Below are 25,577 nucleotides of genomic sequence, written 5' to 3'. Positions count from 1 at the left end.
CCACCCTACTCGCCAGCCCTTGGCCCTCCTGGCCAAGGCTAGCAGGCGTAGATGGTGCCACAACCCAGTCCTCCTAGCCGGATGCAGCATAGAAGTGCGCCGTCGAGGAAGCCCCGATAGCCCGACCCTCCTGGCCGAGCGGGGGACTAGCCTGGGCTGCCCCCATGGAGGTAGCAACAGTGCCTTCATCAAACACCGTCAGGCCACTCACAGCCTTGGCCACCTTGACGGCGGCTCTCTCCGTATCCATGGAGGTGTTGCTGTTGGAGCCGGGGATGATAAGCTTGTTGTCCCGAGGAAGACCCCAAAAAATAAGAACTCTCGTATTTGAACTTTGCCCTTTTCAATAGGTATCTACACTCAGGTTCTTTGGATACATAGCAGTCTACAAGTCGACAACACTCGTAGTACGGAGGCAATTTTTCATACCTAGCATCAAAATTAAGCTTTTGAACTACCCAAATGAGTGAACTCCACGGTACTCTTGATTCTAAGCTAACGCTTAGTGTGTCATATAGTTGAGCAAATGCCACACAACTACATATATGGATTGGTCACAGAGAAACGCACTTACGCTCCTACTTTTTTTAAAATTTTGGGAAAATGGTATCTTGATTGACAAGCTAAAAAAATATGTTGTCAAAAGAAAGAGGAAAATATTGTAGAAAATGTTCATTTGGGCCAGTTCAAATAGTGTGTTATCAAATCCAGTGTCAATGGCTCTCCAAAATTTAGCAATCCAATCTTTTTGTGCCATTATAGAAAAAATTGTCGACGGATCAATTTTTGTAGGCGGGTCTCAGTTTAGGTGTGCATGACCTTACTTGAACTTTCTCAAAATAATATAATTCACTTTTTTGTGACCACTAATTTAACTTCTTTTAAGCAATTATTATGAGTAGAAAAGGCAAGGGCGTACTGAAAAAACACTGCAAATTCAAAAAATGTCCATCGCATATTTAAAAAAATATATTCTTCACATATTTAAAATACCCATCATGTTTTTTATAATATTCATGTATGCAGGAAAATTATATTCATATGTTGAGAAAAACTATGTAACTTTCAGATAAGTCAAAGGAAAAAAGTAAATGTAAAAATTTGGATTTAAAATGAGTAAAAGTATAAAAACGGAATATAACATTGAAGGAAAAAGACAGAAAACCGAAGCAAACATAAGGACAATTGCAAAAACAAAAACGACCATCGCGCAATGAGCAGCCCCAGTAAACAAAAAAAAAACAAAAAAAAAAATCCGAGGCAACGAGCGTGAGATAGGAATCGCCGAGAGAATGGTGGCCGCGTGCTCGCACGATCGAAACGGTCCGCCCAATGCCCTCGCCGGAGAATTTAGCAAGCCGCCACAAGCGCCTCCGCCTGCGCACTTACGCACGCCGGACATGGCAGCTGTTGCACAGCCCCAGCCCCCAGGGGGCGACCCTCCTCGACATGCCATGATGCACTGATGCTGACGTCGTGTTCGACGGTATGTCGCACCGCAGGGACCTCACAGGTTAACAAACTTCCCCGCCGGCAGGCATTGCACTACTTTACTTTGGCTCGCGCCCTCGCGGGAACCTCGAGGAGAGGTGAACCGCAACTCGTGTTTGTATTACGAGTTTCAGGGACAAAAGAGGCACAGTCCTGGATGGTTTCGGCCTTCCCGTAAATGCTGGTACGTTGTTTTGCAAAGCTTAACATGTCCAGTATTCGATGCTGAAGCACTGTATTAGCCGTAGGCTGTTTAGAAAGCTTGACATATTCTGTATTCGATTTTGAAGTAGAAGTATATAACAGAATGTTTTCTTCAAGCTTAGTCAACCCGTTCTGTATTGTTTTGCGTCTTTGTTTATTGGGCCTTTTCATGAAGCCAATAGCATGTTTATCCAACTAAGGTTACTACTACTTTTCTCTAGGCCCTACTTTTATCCATTTGGTTCACGGGATTGGTTTACCCTTTTTCAAGTACTCATCTAGGTGTAAATACATATCTTATACATGCTCAGCTTGTACTCACTCCGTTCCAAATTACTCGTCGTGGTTTTAGTTCAAAACGAGTAATTTGGAACGGAGGGAGTATCTTGTTAAGAGATCGGATCGCCAGATTTTTACCAGTAGTGAAGTACTACTATAAATTCTTTACATTTATTGCCATATTGGCTGTAGTACATATCTAGTTCTGTGTTCCATAATATTTTGGTCCGTGGACAGTGTTCCTTACTTTCTTTAGCTCTTTGTACTTGTGGTTGAGAGTTATCAATGAGGTCTGCTCATCCAAGATGGTAGTACTGATTGACGGGTTAATTCGGTCTTTTCTGGTCAAAGATTTGCCATTTCTCTCATTACACCTGCCTTTAAAGCTCTGACCTCTTAAAGGTAGTTGCACATTTTGAGGGAATCGCTTGGATCAGAAATCATAAGTGTAGGAAAGATTCCTTTTAAAATGGAGGTAGGACTATAAATTGTTCGAAACTGATACAATATTATTATGATTATGTTCGGAGTTCCGACTAATATCTTGACGCTATGGGCTTATCAGACCTGCATTATTTGTTACTGGGCTTCATCGTATTGTGATATAGGTTAAGGCCCCGCTTGGAATCGGTGTAATTTTAGTCCGGAGGAGGATTTAGTTTACACGTGTATTATACCGGCCACAGCGTGACTTCTGCCTGAAAAAAAAAATGACGCCTAGAGGCATGTATCGTTTACGGGGGTATTCAAGGGCCAAACGATAATCCAAGTGGAGCCTAACTGTTCAAGACATCATGATTGGGCAACTCAAAAAGGAAAAGAAAAGAAAACATCATTATTGGGTGTTGTTGAACTGTTGATCCCATTGAAACAACTTTACTGTTGCTGAATGCAATTTCTGATATACTCTCTCGGTTTCGAATTATAAGATGTTCTAATTTTTTTCTGAATCGGATGTACATAGAAGCATTTAAGTGTGTTTGTTCACCCATTCCAGTCCGTATGTAGTCCATGTTAAAATATCTAAAACATCTTATAATTCAGAACGGATGTAGTAATTCTCAAACAAGTGATTGTTATGTTTATTTATTATTAAAATAATTATACTATGCTGGTCACCTTTCCCTCAGGTAAAATTTAAAGCTGTTGTTCTTACAAATTGTGAACAAATGTAGGTGATTAGAAACAGTACATATATATGAGGTTTGCAGCTAGGGAATTGCTAAGTATGATTCACGTAGCTCTGATGGAATTGAAGCAACCAAGAAAGAACATTAATGTGCTCTGCTTTGCGACTGTAGCTGATTTTATTGCATAAAGAGTGCATTCATGCAAGTTCTGACTGCCCTGGTGTCTTTGAATTGGTTTGCAATAGCTTCCTCTCGGGAACTTAAGACAATCTGATGAGGGGTATCGATGGCGAAATCATTGTCATGGAATTCCATATGGCCCATATCCACATAAGGTAGGCATACATGTAATGCGAGTATTTCCTTGTGTGGGTCCGTCTTCATTATATCTTGAACTGATCCTGTTTTGAGTATGTTAAGATTGTGAGAGCGACTCTTCCAGTCAGTTGGATCTAATCCAGTGAGTGATACATGTCATATTGTAACCACCAAATGTTGTACTACCTCCGTTTCTAAATATAAGATGTTTTGGCAGACGTCTTAAAACTGCCAAAACGTCTTATATTTATGAACAGAGGGAATACTTGCCTAGAAAAAAGAAAGTAATAAACCCTGATAGCCTGAAGTGCACACCACTCTCATTTCCTGCAGACAGACTTTAAGCCCAAAACGGTGTTGAATACTATGCTCGTTTATATGTTTTCTCTTCAGCATAAAATGTCATGCAAAATTTGTAGCAAGTAGAATAAGGGAGACTAAATCATACCCCCTCTGTAACTTTTTGCACTGTAAGACATTTTTATAGTCCATGACAGTGTCAAAAACGTCTTGTATTACGGCACAGAGGAAGTACATTGTTATGACCGGGCAGACTTATGCCCGTAGGAGGCCCACCGGGCAAGTTTAGTTAGGGGCTTGGCACACAAGTTATCTTATTTTCAGCATCGTGGTTATATATACTAGCTGTAAGACTATTTTTGAGATTAAGCAATAAGAAGAATTCTATTGCCCGGCTCCCAGAGGAGCCGGACCCTAAACCCTAGCCGCCTCTCTCTCTCTCAGCCGCCGCCTCCCTCCCTCAACCTCGCGACGGCGCCCGCGCGCCGGAAGCCGCGCCCTCGCCCCCAACAGCCCCCGATCTTCCCCTACAACCTAAGGAGCAGGACCGGTAGGACCCTGGGTTCTAGCAATTTGGTATCCAGAGACTTGGGTTCGATCATGTGTTCGTCAACGCCCTCGCCGCCGCTGCCCATCGTCACCACTGCCTCGATGACCACCGCCCCGATGACCACCGTCGGGGCCCCCACGCTGCCGGTCCTGGTCACCACCGCGGGTTCCCAACCACCGCTGATCCCCGTCACTTCCGCGCCGCCGACGACCGCCGTCTTCACGCCGGAACAGGTCACCAATACGTTGCAGGATCTCGTGACGGCCGTCCAAGGACTCCATCTGAACCAATACCACCAGTACCTGGCCGGGCCGTACGCACCACCGCCGGCTGTGCCGATCGCCGCCTACGGCCACCCCGCGCTGCCGTGGCCGGCCCAGGGCACGCCGGCCTGCACCGGGCCACCACTGCTGCCGTTCCAGGCGGGGCACCCCGGCGGGCCCACTCCAGCCGCGGCTTCGCTGTGGCATCTGCAGCCGCCGCCAGCTGCGGCTCCCCTATGGCATCTGCAGCCGCCTTCCCCCGCGGCAACCGTCGCGCCCGCCCACCCTCCACAGCCGACGCTGCAACCACCGGCATCACCTCTGCCCAGCTCGGGGGCGTCCTCGCCGGCCGGCCTTCCGATACATCAAGTCCGGTTCCCGCCCTCCCCGTCGCCGCTCCCAGCTTGGGCGGCTGGGTCTTCGCCATCACCGGTCTACACCACGGCTCCGGAGCAGCCGACCCCGTTTCCACAGTTCGGCAGGCCATCCGGCTCCGCGGGTCCCTACTCGGAGTACTCCGACCAGGCGCCACCCGCCTCGCTGCTCCGCACCTCCGAGCCAGCTCGACATGGCGCTCCGACCCAGACACCGCCGCGGTTCGCCAAGATCGACTTCGCCACATATGACGGCACGGAGGACCCGCTCAACTGGCTCACCCAGTGCGACCAGTTCTTTCGCGGGCAGCGCACCCTCTCATTGGAGTGTACCTGGCTCGCCTCTTACCACCTCCGCGGCGCGGCACAGACATGGTATTACGCTCTCGAGCAGGACGAGGGCGCCATGCCCCCTTGGGAGCGCTTCCGCGAGCTCTGCCTCCTTCGCTTTGGGCCTCCGGTTCGCGGGAGCCGCCTGGCGGAGCTCGGCCGCCTTCCATTCACCTCCACGATGCAGGACTTTGCCGACCGTTTTCAGGCCCTGGCGTGCCATGCGTCGGGCATGACAGTGCAGCAGCGGGCCGACCTCTTTGTCGGTGGCCTTCCGGATCACATCCGCGTGGACGTGGAGCTTCGCGGCCCTCAGGATCTCCAGACGGCCATGTATTACGCCCCGCCTTCGAGGCTCGCACCCAAGCCATGCAACCGGCCGCCCCGGCTCGAGGAGGCCGGCAGGCCACCCGACCGCCCCCTGCGCCGGGCTAGCCACCTCCGGCCGCTCCGGCGACTACTACCCCAGCCACGACGCGACCCTTCCGTCGTCTCTCTCCGGAGGAGTAGATGGAGCGGCGGCGCCAGGGCCTCTGCTTTAACTGTGATGAGCCCTATACGCCGAGCCATGTCTGCCGGCGCCTCTTCTACTTGGAGACGGTTGACTTCATCGAGGAGGACGCCCTGGCCGACGGGGCCGACGCACTGCCGCCCCCAGCGGCTGCTGAGGCCGCACCCGCGGCCGCCCCGGCGACGGCCCTCGTGGTCTCTCTCCACGGCTCGCCGGCATCCGCGACGAGCGGACCATGCTCTTGCCGGTAGTGATCCACGGCGAGCGCTTGGTGGCCTTGGTGGATACAGGCTCCACCCATAACTTCCTGCCCAAGGCTACCATGCGTCGCTTAGCGCTTCAGCCGACGGGCGGGGAGCAACTTCGGGTCACGGTGGCCAACGGCGATCGCCTTCGGTGTCATGGCCTCGCACGGGACGTAACCATCACCATCGGCGATGAACACTTCTCCATCACATGTGCGGGCATTGACTTGGGCTGTTTCAACTTCATCCTTGGCGTCGACTTTCTGCGGACCCTCTGACGGTACTTTGGGACTTCGACGCTCTGACGATGACCTTCTGGCGGCTAGGCCGCCGCATCCAGTGGGACGGCGTCGGGGGCGCCATACCGGCCACGCCGCAGCTTCAGCTGGCAGCGGCTACCTCCGAGGCCGAGCACCCACTATTGGATCACCTTCTGCAGCAGCACGGCGACCTCTTCACCGAGCCGCAGGGCCTTCCGCCAGTCCGGGTTTATGATCACCGTATCCATCTCCTGCCGGGCTCCGCACCGGTGGCAGTGCGTCCTTACCGCTATCCGCAGCTGCAGAAGGACGAGTTGGAGCGGCAATGTGCACTCATGCTCGGCGCGGGCATCATCCGGATCTCCACATCGCCGTTTACCGCGCCAGTTCTCCTCGTCCGCAAATCGGATGGCACGTGGCGTTTCTGCATCGACTACCGCGCCCTTAATGCTCTCACACTCAAGGACAAGTTTCCTATTCCGGTGTTCGATGAGCTCCTGGATGAGCTACATGGGGCGCGCTTCTTCACCAAGCTCGATCTTCGGTCGGGGTACCACCAGGTGCGCATGCATCCGGACGACATCGCCAAGACAGCGTTTCAGACTCACCACGGCCACTTCGAGTTCTTGGTGATGCCCTTTGGCCTCTCCAACACCCCGGCGACCTTCCAGGCTTTGATGAACGACGTCCTCCGGCCGTACTTACATCGGTTTGTGCTCGTTTTCTTTGATGACATTCTTATCTACAGCGCCTCGTGGGCGGAGCACCTCCAGCACATCGCCATCATCTTCAACGAGCTTCGGGCGCACCATCTTCATCTTAAGTGCTCGAAGTGCTCGTTCGGGACGCCTTTAGTCGCCTACCTCGGCCATGTCATCTCGGCCGCCGGGGTTGCTATGGATGCCGACAAGGTGGCGGCCGGCGCAGCCTGGCCGACGCTGCACTCACCGCGGGCTCTTCGCGGTTTTCTCGGCCTCGCGGGATACTACCAGGAGTTCGGCCTCATCGCATCGCCACTCACGCGTTTGCTGCGCCGCGACGCCTTCGCATGGGACGACGAGGGACGGCGGCATTCGAGGCCCTCAAGGGGGCCCTCACGACGGCCCCGTTCTTCAGATGCCGGACTTTGACCGCCCATTCGTGGTGGACTGTGACGCCTTGGGTGCGGGGTTCGGCGTCGTGCTTCATCAGGGCGATGGCCCTCTCGCCTTCTTCAGCAGGCCTTTCGCTTCGCGCCATCTTAAGCTCGCGGCGTACGAGCGGGAGCTCATTGGCTTGGTGCAGGCGGTGCGCCATTGGCAGCCCTATCTGTGGGGACGGTCTTTCCGGATTCGCACAGACCACTACAGTCTCAAGTTCTTGCTGGACCAGAGGCTCTCGACCGTGCCGCAGCATCAGTGGATCAGCAAGCTCTTCGGCTTCGACTTCTCCGTCGAGTATCGCTCGGGTCGTCTTAATACCGTGGCCGACGCCTTGTCTCGCCGCGACGCCGACCTCGACTCCACCATCGGCGACTCCGCGGGGGCAGTGATGTGCATCCGCTCTGGGCCGACCTTCGGCCTCTTCACCGACATTCGCCGGGCAACGGCGACCGCGGCCGACGCCCTTCTTCTTCAGCAGCAACTGGCGGCGGGCGAGCTGGAGGAGCCTTGGCGCTTCACCGACGGCCTGCTCCTCCATGGGTGCCGAGTCTTCGTGCCGGCGCATGATGATCTCCGTCACCAGGTGTTGCTGCTGGCCCACTCGGCGGGCCATGAGGGTGTGCAGAAAACTGTCCATTGTCTCCGCGCCGACTTCTACATCCTTGGGGATCGGGCCCTGGTCCGTGACTGGGTTCGGTCTTGTGTGACATGCCAGCGCAACAAGACGGAGACGCTACGGCCGGCTGGTCTGCTCCAGCCCTTGGAGGTGCCGTCTCAGGTCTGGGCGGATATCTCCATGGACTTCATTGAGGGCCTTCCCAAGGTGGGCGGCAAATCGGTCATTCTCACGGTGGTCGACCGCTTCTCCAAGTATGCTCACTTCATTGCGCTTGGTCATCCCTACATTGCTGCCTCCGTGGCCCGCGCCTTCTTCGACGGTATCGTTCGTCTCCACGGGTTTCCCTCTTCGATCGTCAGCGATCGGGACCCAGTGTTCACCGGACATGTCTGGCGCGATCTCTTCCGGTTGGCGGGCGTGCAACTCCGCCTGAGCACCGCATTCCATCCTCAGACGGACGGTCAGTCCGAGGTTGTCAACAAGGTGATTGCCATGTATTTGCGTTGTGTCACTGGTGATCGTCCTCGCGCTTGGGTGGACTGGCTATCATGGGCGGAGTACTGCTACAACACCTCCTACCACTCCGCCCTGCGCGCCACTCCTTTTGAGGTGGTCTATGGCCGACCGCCACCGCCCATCATTCCGGTGGATCCAACGACGGCTCGGACGGAGGTGGCCGGTGAGCTTCTGCGGCGCCGTGACGACATGTTGGCCGAAGTTCGGCAACGCCTCCTTCAGGCCCAGCAACTGGCCAAACACTACTACGACGACCACCATCGCGAGGCGGAGTACGCGGTGGATGATTGGGGGTGGCTGCGTCTTCTTCACCGCTCTATGCAGTCACTGGACCCGCGCGCGAAGCGCAAGCTGGGCCCTCGTTACGCGGGGCCCTTTGTTGTCTTGGAGCGCATCGTGAAGGCCGGAGCCCGCATTCACGATGTCTTCCATGTGGGGCTGCTGAAGCCTTACCGTGGGGAACCACCTGCGGCCCCTCCCGCGCTCCCTCCAACCTTCGACGGACGCATCCTTCCGGGACCGGAGAAGGTGTTGCAGGCCCAGCTCCGTCACGGCGTGTGGTACGTGCTGATTCAATGGACTGGACTTCCGGCGGAGGAGGCCACTTGGGAGCAACGTGACGAGTTCAGCCAACACTATCCAGACTTTCAGCTCGAGGACGAGCTGTTTGCGCAGGCGGGGAGAGATGTTATGACTGGGCAGACTTATGCCCGTAGGAGGCCCACCGGGCTAGTTTAGTTAGGGGCTTGGCCCACAAGTTATTTTATTTTCAGCATCGTGGTTATATATACTAGCTGTAAGACTATTTTTGAGATTAAGCAATAAGAAGAATTCTATTGCCGGACCCTAAACCCTAGCCGCCTCTCTCTCTCAGCCGCCGCCTCCCTCCCTCAACCTCGCGACGGCGCCCGCGCGCCGGAAGCCGCGCCCTCGCCCCCAACAGCCCCCGATCTTCCCCTACAACCTAAGGAGCAGGACCGGTAGGACCCTGGGTTCTACCATACATAATAATGAGATTCTTACGCAATACATGTACCAGCAAATATCCCAGTTTTTTGTTACTAAAAACAAGAAAATACTTCGTAGCCCAAAACATAGGCTTTCTACTTTGATATTACATTAATTTACTGATTTACTACTCTTCTACTGCAGTTGTCACAGATTTGCTACGTCTAACACATTTATTCACAGATTTGCTACTTTGCTTGTACATTTATTCGTTGGTTTGCTAGTATATTTATAGTTTATTCACTGATTTACTCCTTGCTACTGATAGTACATCAAGTATTTGCTACTGCTAGTAAATTTATCTAGTGTTTGGCTTGCTATTGCGTTTATTTATCGACTTGTGGTTTATAATAGTGTAGTAAGGCATGAATTAATCTCATTTTTTCTGGTCCTCTAATATTGTTTACATGACATGTTCTCTATAAAATACATAAGAATATAGTCATGATATCCCTGTATCCATGCTTTTGGAAATAGCGTAATTGCCATACCTGCTCTTGTATTGGTGCAGAGTAGAGTTTCAGCATCGAAGATTTCCTTTCTCGTGTTATTAGCAAAAAAGATCACAATGACATTGTTGGCATTCAAGAACCAACTTTCGAGTAGGGGTTTTCTTAATCGTGGTTCGAGATGAGTAGGTCATCGTACATTCAACAAGGTGACACAATGATGTTTATTAAATAGGTTCAATCACCTCGTGGAAGCACTAACCTATGTCCTATGGGAGAGTCGTCGAGAGTGGTGCCCGGCACACGAAACACTGGGAGCTTCGCCGCTTTCAGAGTCCCACGATTCCCGACTAGTTCGGGCTTTAAGGGTCCATCGGGCTCCGGATCTCGACCTTCCTAACTCTCCTGAGAGAGCTAGTAAGGGAGAATTACCATCCTATTGAGTTTATTTAAATGGAGTGGGTAATTTACATGCACGTGGGAGGCCTCATATAGCCTAGGGGTCCTTGACAAATGACCAAGCCTACCCTTGAAGTAAGGATGTGGGAGGGACGTAGGTAATTTCTGTCCTTTGGCCCATGTATCCCTAGTTGTGCTAAGACGTAGGTTGTGGCCCATTAGGGGAGAACCCTACACTATTTGGAGGCTTCCTTGATTGGGCTTAGGTTTCTTTGCTCCTTCCGCTTCATCTTCGATATATTCTTTTATGAGCTCCTCTTCCTTTGACATGTTGACCATGAAGGCTTGTTTGGAATCGTGGGAGTTTTTTTTGCACTACTGTTGACCTCCTTGACTTGCGTTGACTGTCTTTGACTTTTGTTGACTGCCTAGATGGTGTTCCATGTAGGATATGGGGTGCGACCGCAAATGGGATTAGAGCCATTACTTTAACAGGAGTCCCCTTGAGTGGGAGTCATCGGTCTTCTTGGTGACTTCGAGACAATAAACATGACCTTGGAGCACTCTTCTTGATGTCCTGGTTTTGTCGATGGTCTTTAAGCCTTGATGGATGATTGGTGAGCTTTGATGATGCTTGTCCGGGATGGCCAGAGCGAGGTATTCATCCAGGAAAGAAGAGCAACATCTTGGCTCTTGTAAGTCCCCTTGATCCTCGTGATCATCATTTTGGGCAATCCGTGGATGTCCTTGCAACCCTTCTGAACTCAATTTCAACTCAAGAAATATCTAGCAGGCATCCGGGACCTTTCGCAATTTTAGTGGAGATACATTTGTCCTCAAAAGTATAGGCAGCAATGCAGGCCCCTTCCGCAATTTGTGTACCCATATCCATTTGGAAAATCCCATGCACAAATTTGTGTCCCTCTACAGATTATATAGTTTTTAGCAATTTCATGGATTTTTAGCATTTTTAATCCTTTTTAGGCTTCCTAATAATTTTCTGATGAAATTAATCACCTTTATGTAATTTTCTGGACTTTTAGAGGTTTCCATGAAAATTTCTGGGTCCCTTAGGGGATCCATTATAATTATTTCGTAGGTGGAAAGGCCTCTCTGCAATACCTCCGAAGCTTGTGGACTTTTATGCAAAAACTCTGAACCGGCTAAAATAGGAAATCTATTATTCTGCATGGGTGTACATGTGCCAATTTTGAGGGCCACATAGGCCACGAAGGGGCCGTGTAGCCCACGTTGGAGATGGCCCACCAGTTAAGGTGGTGAACCTGTACGCCGAGCAAATGGCCGAGATCAATCCACGTGAACCTGTTTGACAGTCAAGGCATCGTCTTTCTCTATACAAAAACCCTAGTGAAAGGCTTGGCCGTTCCCCATTCCGGCAGCGGTGACAACCCTCTCATTTGTTCCATTGCGCGCCATGGTCCCCGGCGAATCTGTTGGTTTTTTGCCCTCACCCACCTATAAAAGGAGGCACAGAGTGCCATCGGAGGGTGACTCCCTCACTGCTTGCTCGGGCGAGTTGGCAAGGCCGGCTAGTCAGTGGTGGTGGCGCCCGGTGGTCGTGGCGGCGATGCACGGTCTCCGACAAGTAGCTTGAGAGCCCAGTCGGCAATCTGATAGCCTGCAAGTGCTCATGGTTTAGTTTGTACCTTTTCCAAAATAAGAGTATCGTTCCCACATGGAGCACATGCAATGGTCTTGGTTTCTTGTAGAGAATTATCTTGATGTGCCTCCAAGTTAATGACAGTCCGAGGCAAAGTAAATACGGAGATGAAAATATTGCAGTTGAAAGATGACTAAAAATAGAAGTGCAAGATTAAAATAAAAGAGATAGAGAGTAATGAATCTTTTGTGAATCAATAGGGCGAATGCGTTCTCGGGGAGTCCAGATCCCCCACTAGTATGTATTTAACTTAACGTATAATAAATCATAGTTCTAGGTTCGAGTTTCTAATCCACTTTGTATGCTTCTACGAGTGGGCGGAGCTAGTACAGATACGTGCATACATGCAGCAGCCACATATAACATATTTCACCACTATTCCTCCTTCAGGTATTGGGAACGGTGATTAAGGGTCTCCCGTGTGGACGCAGCTAAAGGTGGTCTCCGATAGTCCCCTATAGAATGTTAGGCCAGGAGGGAGATAATCTTTGTTACATAGTACCTCTTCAAACCACAATCGCACCGATAATATAATTATTCACCCATGAAGACAAATGTTGAGTGGTCGATTTCACTTAACAGTGACAAGGTTATTAACATAAACATGCAAAAAGGATGCCAAATCCTATCGGCATCCAACACCTAAACATACTATGGTTCCTCCTTATCCTCGCAAATTAGGGGGTGTACTCGGACATGAGAACATCAAGCATCAAAGGGTAAATCATGGTAAACATAGATGAATGATCCAAGTAATACAAGTATGAATCCACTATGGTTTTCTATTACAAAGAGATGAAGGGGGTATGATGGTATGGAGATGGTTGATGTCGTAGTCCTCTTGAGGGAGATGATGGTGTAGCAGAGCCCTTCTATTGATTCCCCCTTCGGATCCCTTCTGGAGGCTAGGGTTCTTGGTTCTGGCGAAGTTTCTAATCTCTTTGTGCATCTGCTTCCCGATCCGAAGACTGGGGCTAACATAATTGACCAGGCGGTAGCGGCTGGTATGAGTGCTCATGTGTGTCCGCTTACTGCTTTGGTAGGGCCAGTGTGTGAAGGGTGGGTTATATGAATTGTGTCCCACATGCACCAACCGTCTAGGTCCGCGAGAACAAGGACATGGGCAGGGCAGGGAAAGCCTAGGTAAAAGCGATAAGCAGCGCCCGGGCATGCAGCGTGCCGGGCTGGATGAACGCAAATAAAGCTGTATAGCCAAGCCCCACACAACTCCACGCGTCAATGCCGGGCATGCAACATGCCGACTCGGGTGCACGTGCGTGCCGGCTGAGCCCCGGTCCGCGAGGCATTGCATCAAAGCGAGGCGAAGGACCCGGGTCCGGATCCATGCGCGATAAAGACCGACAGCTTAGAAGGGTCAGATCTAACCAATTTCTCTGTTGCATCGGAGCCATATGTGCAGCGGACTCGGCACAAGGGACACGCCTCGGTGGATAGACGCTTGTGTTTATTGTCTTTGTTATTCCGCGCTTCTCTACCACCGCCACCCAAACTAATGTTCACGCCCGACCTATCCAGCACCAAGGTCGTTTCTAAGTGCGGCCAGTACGAACAAGCACTTGCCATGATCCATGGGTAGTTGTCCCTGTTTGTTAGCTTGTCCGTTGCTTCTTGGTGTTTGTTTCCATATGTATTGTTATTCATGCTAATGCCCTTTGGGAATAATTTATGAAACGAACATTTATTAAATGCTGCCCATAGCTTGCTTAACTTTTTGGCTATAGTTGGTCTTTGTGCCAAGGGCGCAATGGGTTATCTAGTTCAAATTATATGCACACAGTTCATCCAAAAGGCACCACATTTACCAAGTTTGATCCGAAATCACCACAACATAACATGTCTTATGTCGTGGATCGTGCCCTACCAAAGGCATGTTTTGTGCTCATCAACTCAAGCACTTTGTGCTCATCACCTCCAAAGAAAACATCACCACGCCCATGGCCACCACCACCACCTCCATGACACCACTGTCACTACCGCTCGGCCACCACTATCACCTCCATGGACACTACTACCATCACCCCCGTGGACACCACCACCATCACCCCCACGAGAGGCCTCCGATTGGGCTATGATCTCTAAACAAGTGAGCTCCCAATACTTCCTTGCCGTGGCATCCATCGTGCTTGGGTCCATGAACATGGTAGCCCTCTCTTGGGCCTTCTTCTCTTTTGCAAGCCGTTCCTCCTCAAGTGCAATCCTCCACTCCTTCGCCTTCGCCTTCCTATCTTCAGCCACGAACTTTGACCTCCCTTCTCGTCCCGCAAGCACGTGAGCTTGTTTCACTTTGCCGTCTTGCCATCTTTGCATTCGGCCGCTAATGATTTCTTGGTCTCAATCATAGCACAAAGCTCCTCTTTGTAGGCACCAACACCTACATGATTCTTACTCTCTTTTGCAATTTTGTTACCATCTGGCCTCTTGAAAGGGTATTCATCGTCCTTGTCATTGGCTTCAATGGATATGCTAATCCGTGACCTCTTTGGTGTGGTGTCGAAGTTCCTCGGATCCACTTCTCATTGCCAACTAGTTCCTTGTAGCAATGATGCAATGTGAAGGCCTTGCCACCATTCTTCTTGTTGCGTTGCTTGTATAGGTCCTGGATGATAGGCCCAAACTCGGTGATTGGCACCCCACTGGGTGGTGCATTGTTGACTTGATCAATACAACCGGACCATCGGTTGCATTGCTCTTAGATGGTGCCCCAACGATGTCCAAGAGAGCCTTGAGTGCGGTTAGACGAGACGGTCATGGTGTTGGAATAGTAGTCTTCAATCCTAGTCCAAAACCTCTCCTTGGTTTGATTTCTGCGAACCAATGCATCAGGCGACACATTCATCCAAGCATGACACAAAGCAATATCTTTGTCTTGTGAATAGTTTTGCGTCCTTGATCTCTTGTTATTTGCTTGAATATATCTACGAGATCTCCAACCTCTCCTCCTCATTAGGATCGTCATCCTCCTCGGTCTCTTCTCCCTGAGCTAACCTTGAACCATCGTAGTCTAGATCGTCGAGGCCAAGCACATGTGAATCATCCAACTATGACTTGAAGTAGGCCACATTCATCTCAGCAGCAGTTACGATGGTCGAACGAGCTGGACGAGGAGGCGGAAGAGGCAGAGGGGTGGCTGGACAAGCTAAGACCCACCAGACAAGGACGAGGCGTCGACGTAGATACCGACACCTATTCGGTGAGTGCCTTCATCGTCTCCGCTAGCTTCCTCGCGCGCTTGCCGTTGGCCGGAGCAAGGGGAGGGTGACCTGTCGTCATTGCGGCCGCTGCGACCTTGGCACCGGCCTTTGTTGACAGCGTGGCTGCCCGCACAAAGTTTCTTGTCCCCAACCTCTTGGCATGGGGCGGCAGCGTCGCGTGGGCGGGATGGTGGAGGAGTGTTCTGGTTCCATTCTGGCCGGAGTCGCGGGCTGAGGAGGCGGAGGCGGCATGCTTGGGCGGTGATGGCGGCTCCGGCGGGAGGGTGGGGGGGGGGGGGGGGGAGGCGCTAATATTATCCCAAACTGCTGGAGGAGTAAAAATGAGAGAGAGGCTGCTTTTAGGGGGCAAATTTTTTTACCCCAAACTGCTAGAATTTCTCCTCAGAACAATTTTTTATAAATTTTCAAATAAAAGTGTTATGTACAGCCGAAAATAAAAGGATGAAAGAATAAAAGAATAGAAATGGTCCTCTAACCATTTAAGCGTTCGGCTAGTGCTCAAATTTACTCCTCTAAAGGTTTTTAAGGGATTGGCTAGAGATGCTCTGATCAAGTCAAATGTTATCGGCCCATGTGGTCGTTAACCCTCACTCTGTTGCAATATCATTTGTCCCCTATTATCATATATTTATCTCCTATTTATGTATGCAGAAGGTTGTGATGATTCCATTGCTATATTTTGTTAGGCTATCAGTGTTCTATTTAACAAATAATTTCGTAGCTTGCAACCTGTCTAATCACTTATCCTCTAAGATTGTATAGACTAGAGTATTTAGGAGCACAACATGGGTGAGCCATCTTGTATGGCCATCATGGATGAGTGCCGTTATTTTGGACTCTAGGGGCTTTTGGAACTTATAATTAATCATTTCAATCAGAATATGTAGATCCCTAACATATATTAATTGTTATGTTTCTTTTTTAGTATGGGTTCTAGGTATCAGATAGAGTAAGTAGGCAGCTTTGATAGTTGCTGTATTTCTTGGCGCTGGTGTCTCCGATCAAGCAGGGTTCCTGCGGAAGAAGCATACTATTGCATCAAAGATTTTCCTAGAGATCTCTAGCATTTCACTGTTACTATTATCTGTAGACACTACCAAGCTACCCCGAGTCAACCCTACAATGCTATAAATTCTGCTGTCAGGTCATACCGGCGGGAGTAAACTCTCCTTCGTAAGTACTCACTCCTGTAAGAATTGAAATAAAGACGCAATAGGGTTATAAAAGCTTGCTCGTCTTTGGGTGAGATGTCATTTCACATCACAGAGGAATTCAATGGACTGCAGGATTCCATTGAAGAGCAAAGGGCATTGAGTATACATGGGTACGGCCAAGCCGGCCTCGCTGCGCGGTTAAAGACACCATTTACCTAAAGTGGCTCATCTCCTATTTAAGATCCATTTACTCACATAACCAGTGGCACATTGATGCACTATACTTATTTTCGCTGGATGGAACCCTTCATGCAGCTGCTGCTCATCAGTAAAGGGCGTTCAAGATGTTGACACTGCGCACACAGCTATTGTCAATAGCATGGTGTTGGCAGCGTCGCCATGAATACACCCAGAGGGCAACCACGAAAATAAGAGTAAATTTGGCCTCACAAATGTGTCTAGCTTCCCACCTTATAGATTTCCCCTGTTTTCCTGTAGTACTAAGGTTGGTATAAGCTCATAAAATATGATTTTGGAGTATGTATTTTTCAAAAACTAATTAACTTTATGATGTGCAAGATCACAAGAAGAGAGTAGGGTTGGAGGGATGTGGAAGGAAGTAAAGAGAGGAAGAGGACGGAGGGACCTTGCTGTTGCATTAATAGCAAGTAAATAGAAGCATTGACCTCTCCTCCTATGCTTGGAACCCCTCCTATATAAAGACCTTCGGACCTTTCAAAGTCCTCAACCAAATACACATCGCAGCTAGCTCAGCTCTTCCTCTCCTCTCCTCTCCTCTCCTCTTCACGGGATTCAGGTAGCAACTCTGCTTTTCCTTGTGTTCTTCCTCATGTAGGAGTATGTTATGCCGCAGTTCTTCTGTTCTGCACACCTGAAGAGGAAATTTTGTTTTGTTATCTAATATGCATATTCTTGTTTGTGCAGTGTGATTGTCTGTGAGTCATGGACCGCAGCAATGGCAACGGCGGCGTGAGGAACGGCGGGAGGCTGGAGCTGCAGCTTAACCTGTCGCCGCCGGTGGGGATGGAGGTGGACGGCCATGACGACAGCGGCTCGTCGTCGCCGAGCTCCTGCGTGTCGTCAGACGGCAGCCCTGGAAGCAAGTCGCCGATGGTGATCGGGGCCTGCACCCGGTGCCTCATGTACTGCATGGTGGCCAAGAAGGACTACCCCACCTGCATCAACTGCAAGCAGCCCTGCCTCGTGGACCTGCTGCAGAACGGCGGCGCCGGCGCGGGCGCCTCCGGGGACGGCGACAAGAAGCGCGGCAAGCGCAAGTGAAGAAAAATCAACGGTGGTGCGGGCGCGTGCCCGTCCAGTGGATGCTCACACGGATGGTTAGCTCGATCAGGCGATGCGCGAATCTTGGGGCTGGAGGAGGGAGTGACCGCCGTCGGATCATCCACTGGACAGGGTGGGTCTCTGAGTAGCAGGCTACTTAGCTTAAGTAGTTACTTTCCTTTGTGTTGCTGGGTTGCAATGGGTTGGTCAGTTTAATTAGCGTTATTGCTAGTTTCCGATTGGTGTTGTAGTAGCAGTGGTCTTCTAAGTTTGTAATCCCCTGTTTGCTGAAGAAATGCAAGACCTAACTAACGGTATGCAGCAGCTAAGCTAGCGATGGTTGTCTCCAAATAATTTGTACTAGTCAACTGTGTTTTCACCATGTTTTTCTGTTTTTTCTTCAAGGACTTAGTTTTTTTTAGGGATTCAAGGGCTTAATTAGGTAGGGTGCGAGTAATATATCGATGCAAGCGGCGGCCCACTTATCCCGCGAAACGCATCAATTACTACCTGCCAAGTTAACACTAATTTTGTACTGCCGTGATATTGTCCGCGAAACCCGTCCCCGCTTTGGATCCTGAGGTGCGAGGGTTCGAACCAAGTATTTGAGCCTTGCATGCGTACGATTTGCATAGCTCTGTTCGTCGTCGAGTAATCTTCAGGTGTCGTGAGCACTATCCGATCGAGAACCTACGGCTCAGATCGACTGTCGGGTGAGGCATGGACTGGCGAAACACAGCAGCATCGACCTCTGCAAAGTACAGGCGCCGGTGCTTCACTGCAGGGGCTGACACACACACTGGAAGGAAGTAAAAGCAGGATAAACAAGGGCATCATTACACAATTATATAGTACGACGGACAAATCTCTGGGCGCGGGAGCTGCACTTCAAGTGCGTCTGCACGGAGGTCGGATGCATGTCTCGGAAGAAATAGATCCGCTGCCTTGCACAAGCAACCCATGGCTTTCTCAAGGCACGGCCTGATCAAAATGGAGATTATTAAGGTGCAAAAAACAGAGATACATAATATCCTAAAACCTCTCGATCGGGCAGAAAGAAAATCCCTTCAGATCTTTTTGGTGTTGCTGTCGTTGAAGGTATGCTAGTTCGGTTGAAGACTTGAATTCGGCACGTAGAGATAGTAACAAATCCACATGAATGCATGCAGTTGGGGCATTGCATGCAGTAATGGCATGCGGTGCAATGCAATGCAATTCAAGTGCAACTTAGCTCCTCGTTGCGTCACGCAGGGCCGGATTGATTTCGCCAAGAGACGTCGATAGTAGTAGTAGCTAAGGAGGAGGAGGAGGAGGAGTACGTACTCCTTGGCTAGCTCGATTTATTTCAGCATCTCTAGCTGGGCTGCACCCCATCGTCTGCGATTTCTGCGTGCTTACAAATGCACCATAATGTCCCAGTGGACGGACACACACATGCATCGTCTGCATGCATATGCACCCCCCCCCCCCCCCCCCCCCCCCCCCCCGCATGCGCGCGCCTAGCTATAGCCATCTGCGGTTTAAAGCCACCTGCAGAGTTATTGTGTAATGGCTTCTCCTCTGCTGCCTGCCCCTCACTGGAGACATCTCCATAATTAATCACACCACTGTAAAAGACTGCCCAATCAATGGTAGTATGTGTATAGCAGTCTGCAGACGTACCGCAAAAATCCGTCACAAGGCTAGAGCATCTCCAACATATTTGCCAAGTTTTGTTACCTACAATCTGTTTAAGGTATAGGAGATAGAATAAGTTGGAAAGAATTGCTGGAAATATTAGCACCTTTTGAACAAATCTAATCCAAGAGTAGATAATAAGCATGGCAATTACAGTATGCAGCTCATACCGATACCTAACCATGTGAGCACATCCAGTATATAGAAGCGAAACATCTATGAACAAAACATTATGGATTGGACTAGTCTTTCTTGTAGCTATTCTGAATTCTCTCATTTCTTAAATTAAATATGATTAATATTTATTAACCCCATAAAAAATAAATAATAAAGGCCATTTCTTCTAAAAACTTAGAATAGTGAGACGTGTTAAAACGCAATTTGCGTTCCAAATTGCTATATACGGCTAGCACATAAACAAAGCAAATAGAGGATGAACGGGTCATACCCTCCGGTTGGCAAGACCAACCCGGCAGCGGCAGCCTCGTCATCGTCTGAGGCCTTCTTCTTGGCGGCATAGTCATCAGCCATGGAGTCGATGCAGAGGAAGTAATGAAAGCAGAGGCGGATGGAGACGGGGATGTATCGGGAGCAATCATGTCGAGACACTCCCCAAAAAACTTATTGCCGTTCTCCCGGGCAAGATCTCGGAAGACAGGGTTCCGGAGACACCTGCTCTCCCGACCAACCGTGCATGCAGTCGTAAGGATGGGAATACCGGAAGCAGCAAAGTGGGAGGAAAAGTAGATGGGGGCTAGGGTTATGTACGGAGTGAGTGAGTTAGGTTTCACTCCACAGGCCAGCGCCTCCTTATATAGGCCGTCCGGTAGGAAGTCATGGGCCTGGGCTTAGGCCCACGACCAAGTCGACGCAAACTCGGGAAGGGAGTCGTCGTTCCCAGAGAAGAGTCGCACACCCACTAAGGGAGTCGCCATATCCCAGGAATGCAAACAACCCATGGTCCAACGTCTCGGCTCATTCCCATAACCCACGGCGCGCACACGCATATCGTGACGAGGCGGGCAGTGGAGGAGGAGGAATGCGTGTACAACTCCCCTTCCCAAGATCCAAATGGCAAGTGGTAGAGCATCCCTTATAAAGAGGACTCAACTGTCCTCAACTAGCAAGGTGGTGCTAAACTTCTCATCACGTGCCATATACCTACATGGCCTCAAGATTAACTAGAAATCATTGTTCATATGGGCCTAAAGCACATCTATGATTCAACAATCCCCCACCAGATCTTGATGCACATAAGTTTGTCAACTGTTCCAAACAATGTTTGATATATCGGAATTTTTAGTGGAGACTGTTAAGTTGAACTTTCACCTAGAACAATAGGATTGGACTTCTTCACAATTGAATAATGGACTATGCCCTGAATTATCAGTTTGGCGTGCAGAAGTTTTACTTATTGTCAGCTGATACGTGGATCCCGAAGGCTAAATTTCACGGGTGGAGCTTATTAGTCATACTCCTGACCTTCTCATGAGTTTCCTAGAGATTGCCCAATGTCATAGACCGTGACCAGCAGTCGGGCTCACATTGGTGTGTTCCTCCAAAGAATGATGTGTAGGATAGCATCTTACTTACACAAGCTTTGGAACACATTAAGACAAAAGTCTGTCGGCGTTCTGGGAACAGGGGTCCCAGACTTGCCTGCCTGCAGCCCACGGCGTGGCTTTGCTGGCAGGTCCGTACGGCCCATCTTCATCAACAAGGAATCAAGACCCTCGCGAGGGGCCAAGCCTTGCGAGGCGGACGACACAAGACCTTCTCAGGAGCAGCCTCATCAGGCCGGCTCGTGAGGGGCGGAGAGTTCAAGGTTGGGCAAACCTCGTGAGGTTTCCATGACGTAAGCCATAACGATCGAGACCAGGCGGGCGCCAGCGTGCACAACGTCCTTGTTTTCCCTTTGGTGCTAAGGAGGCAAGCGCAGGTGCGGAGTACCGAGGCATCAAGCAAAGGTTTCCATATTGGTGCAACGAGACCCAGACCAGAAGGATGACAATACGGAGGTCACCATGGAGCCCAGGACGGCGTCACCACCAGAATCTTTGGCAGGCGAAGACCACCTTTTGTCAGGATAGCTTGTACTAGCTGTCCCCTTTCAAATTGGCCGTTGTTGGCTCCCTTCCCGCTCAATATTTGGGGAGTGGATCAGGGCCTCTATAAATAGAACTAGCCACCACCATAGGCGGGGAGAATCGAAGATCATCCTCAGCCACACAAGTGCACCAAGCACAAGAACACCTCAACCTGAGAAGGCTGTTCTTCCCCTTGTACTGTTCATCCTCAGCTCAAGAGGCAATCCACCACCACACTGGAGTAGGGTATTACACCACAACGGTGGCCCGAACCAGTATAAATCTTGTGTCCTTTGTGTTGCGAGTTCGTCGAGTTAGTTCGTGAGATCTAGGCTAAGTTAGGACGCGGATCGATAGGGGGGGAGGTATTCACGCGCACCCTAGAGTTCGAACCTTAAGGGTTTTGCCGGAACCCGTGATCCGACATTTGACGCGCCAGGTAGGGGTGCGCCGAAGCTTCCCTTCCGTCGCTCCGTGTCGCGTCGCTTCATCGTCTCCATGGCGGACACGCGTCGCGCCCATGCCGAGCGCCGGGCTGCCCTCGCCACCCGCTTTGCTCAGACGGCCCCTGTCGGCGGGCCACCCCATCGCTCTCCGTCGCCTGCCGCCAACGCCGCCACCGGCCCGGCAGGGAACGAGCAGCAAGCATCCTCGCTGCACCCCTCAGCGCGACAGGACGGCCGCACCGCCACTCCATCGCTGACTCCCGCTGGTTCCTCGTCTCACGCTCGTCGCGTTCCCACGGACGCACGGGCCGCGCTCCTCATGGCGCACGAGCTCCCGCGCTACCACCCGGTGACGACCTCTACGAGGACTGGCTTGACCGCATCGCCGAGCTTGTCCGTGTTGCAGGGGGCTCCCCTGCGCCGTCCCACTCTCTGCCTCGCCCTCCGCCAGCCACGGGCGACGCCGCTCATGAAGCACCTACACCACCTCTGCCCCAAGACGGCGCCCTAGCGCCAAGGCATGCGGCTCCGTGGCTCGACCCACCGCGTCCGGCGCCCGCGCATAAAGAAAGAAGCCGTGAAGAAGTCCCTTGACCGCAGGCGAACGCTCCGCCACTCCTCGCTCCGCCGCACCAGGATCGTTTGCTGCGGCAAGGCCCCGCGTAGTTGGCCGTAGCAGCGCGCGGGCGCCAAGGCCAGGCTCCACCTCCAAGGCGGGCCCCGGTGACCACGGCCGGCTGCCGCGCCTTCACCCCCGAGCTACGCAGCGTCGCCTGGCCAGGCAAGTTCAAGCCAGACCTGCCTCCTCGCTATGACAACACCCCCGACCCCGCGGAGTTCCTACAGCTCTACGAGCTGAGCATCGAGGCGGCCAACGGCGACGAGAAAGTCATGGCAAACTGGTTTCCCATGGCTCTCAAGGATGGCCCCCGCTCCTGGCTCCTGAACCTGCCTCCAGGCCTAATTTCCTCCCGGGACAAAATGCGCAACCGTTTCATCGCCAACTTCCAAGGCACTCGTGACCGCCCCCCGGTCGCGGGTGACCTGCGCCGCATCAAGCAACAACCAGGAGAGACCCTACAGAAGTACATTCAGCGCTTCAACAACGCGCGCATCAAAATCCCCAAGGTGACCGACGAGGCCATCATCCCAGCGTTCTCCGACGGTGTCCTCAACATCAAGATGAAGGAGGAGCTCGCCATCCACGAAGAGCTGTGCACGACCCTGGAGCTGTTCAACATCGCAACCAAGTGTGCCAGAGCTGAGGAGGGGCGCCTCTCCCTCCTCGAGCTCCCTGCTGCAGACCCAGAAGAGAAAAAGACCAAGGCCAAGGATGTGAAGCGCAAGGGAGCAGCCGTGCTCGTGGCGGAACCAGACACCAAGCGCGGCAGAGACCAGCCCGAGTCATCCAAGGGCAGCCGACCGTTCCGCGCCTTCCACAACCTGCATACCCACAACACCAGCGACTGTCAAGAGCTCAGAGCCATTCGAGAAGGATGCTTCGGTCGACGCCCCGAGCGCAGCGACCGGGGCTACGGCCGAGGAGGAGGACGTGGCGGTGGACGCTGGGACGACTGTGGCCCGCGCCAGGAGTGGCACGACCGGCCTCGTGAGGACTGCTGGTAGGATCAGCCTCGCGAGGGCGCATGGAGGGACCAGCCTCATGAGGCTCGTCCTCACGGCAACGCAGGCCTTCCTCCATTACCACCACCACCTAGAAGGAATGACGACCACCATCAAGACGAGGGGGCTGGGGGCTTCCAGGAGCCACGCGCCGTTGCCTGCATCTTGGGCGGAGCTCAAGCCCCAGCGTATCTTCAAATAGTTTGCCCGTGAAGTGAATGCAGTTCTCCCCAAGCTCGAGGCCACACGCCCACTCAGATGGTCCAGGTGCCCCATCACGTTCAGTTCGGCAGATCAGCTCAAGTGTGCGGCCACCGCAGGCGTCCTCCCAATGCTCTGTTCACCAATCATCAGCAACGTGCAAGTTACCAAGACCCTCATCGACAGCAGCGCAGGGCTCAATGTCCTGTCCGTCGACATGTTCGACAACCTCCAAGTGCCATATGACCAGCTTCAGCCTACCAAGCCTTTCTCAAGAGTGACCGACGGCTCTACTACCCCGATCGGGCAGGTCCACCTCCCTGTTACCTTCGGAGAATGCAACAACTACCGCACCGAACTCATCGACTTCGACGTCGCCTACATCCACCTGCCATACAGTGCCATCCTCGGGTATCCAGCCCTGGCCAAGTTCATGGCGGTGACCCATCACGGCTACAATGTCCTCAAGATGCCGGGAAGCGGTGGAATCATCATAGTCCCATGCGAAGAAAGAGGCGCGGTGTGCTCCCTCGAGCGTGCCTTCCAAGCTGAAGTAATCGACGACCCCGACAGTCAGGGCGAGCGCCCTCCTAAGGCCACCCCCAAGAAGAAGAAGCAGCTACGTCACGCAGGGCCTCAGGCAAGCGACGCCTCGTCAGGATCGGCGTCCGCGCCTGGGGCGCCTCCCTCCATCGCATAGGGAGGCGCGCCCAGCGCCCCTCTTGGGCAGGGCTCGAGGGCTCTCTTCTGGAGGGCCTCAGACTTTGCCAGCATCACGAGGGAGGCGCTTGGGCACCACTTGGAGGCGTGCTTCACGACACGTTTTCCTCAGGAGGACACAGGGCAAGGAGTGCTCACCGCTCAGGAGTTCATCACCAAGACCACTCAGGAACTGCAAGACGCGAGGGCCATGCGCGGCAGCCGCCGCTCATCAGGCGCAGTTCCCAATCCAGGCGAGGATGTCGGGATGCACGTCTACATTGACGTTCCAGGGCTCAATCGGGCCGCCTCTCAGGAGCTTCTCTGGCCTTCGCGCGTGGGACGCTGCGAGGGCCCATCCCACAGTTACGTTCGCATGCCCTTCGGTCTACCGAGCGTGGCAGCCTCCTATCACCGCAACCTGCGGAGCATCCTGGCGGCTCAGGAGGCCAGGCACCACGCGGTGCTGACGGAGATGAAGACGGTCCTCGAGGAACCTCCTGGGCCCCCAGGGCCCCCCGAGCCTCAGGGCCCAGTGGCTCATGAGGGGCAGCCCTTCGCCGCATGCCTTCAGCTATCCCAACTCTCCTTCATCGACACTGCCAGGTGACATTTTCCAAGGTTCATTCAGCTGGGAGCGCCCCCAGGGTGCATCATTCCCAGGCCGCGTGGGTCCGTCCCTGTGGCATGTATCTTTCCTTTTATGTCTTTAGCTTACCCTGTTGGGGGCGCCCCTCGGGCTGCATCATCCCCAAGCCGCTCGTGCCGGACCCGGTGGCATGCATCTTCCCTGCACTTACCTGAGCTAGGTTGCTTTCCATGCTTAATCTATCTATGACTATCGCCTGCTTGATTGTCACCCACCGTGGGAGCCGCGCGCCGTCCGTCTTTCTTCAGAACCCCTTGCGTGAGTAAGTCAAGCACGACGTCTGTGCTCGGGTCCGTCCCTGCAGCGTCGATAAATCTAGCGGTTGAGCTCTGTATGGCGGGCCGGCCCCGTTCACATCACCTCCTGGGGCCGTTGGTGCTTGGCTTTTTCATGCGATGACCTCAGGAGATTCGTTCGGCGCAGGTTGCCTAACCACC

General features: G+C 52.2%; 1 protein-coding gene and 2 pseudogenes across 1 annotated transcript; all 3 read left to right on the top strand.

Annotated features, from left to right (window-relative positions):
* The first annotated feature begins 1,234 nt into the window (after positions 1–1,234).
* On the top strand, positions 1,235–7,484 carry LOC147971054 (uncharacterized; annotated as a pseudogene).
* Positions 7,485–17,061: 9,577 nt separating this feature from the next.
* On the top strand, positions 17,062–18,087 carry LOC125508304 (protein GL2-INTERACTING REPRESSOR 2-like). Its single transcript, XM_048672962.2, has 2 exons — positions 17,062–17,273; positions 17,402–18,087. The coding sequence occupies exon 2, from the start codon at positions 17,420–17,422 to the stop codon at positions 17,756–17,758; it is 339 nt and encodes a 112-aa protein (XP_048528919.1). The 5' UTR covers positions 17,062–17,273; positions 17,402–17,419; the 3' UTR covers positions 17,759–18,087.
* A 4,862-nt stretch (positions 18,088–22,949) lies between these two features.
* On the top strand, positions 22,950–23,804 carry LOC147971053 (uncharacterized; annotated as a pseudogene).
* Positions 23,805–25,577: the final 1,773 nt, after the last annotated feature.

Source organism: Triticum urartu, chromosome 5A (genome assembly GCF_056163025.1).
Source record: "Triticum urartu cultivar PI428250 chromosome 5A, HENAU_Tu73, whole genome shotgun sequence".
Classification (NCBI taxonomy): domain Eukaryota; kingdom Viridiplantae; phylum Streptophyta; class Magnoliopsida; order Poales; family Poaceae; genus Triticum; species Triticum urartu.
Note: the sequence above shows the minus strand (reverse complement) of the source record. Positions and strands in the feature narration are given on the sequence as shown.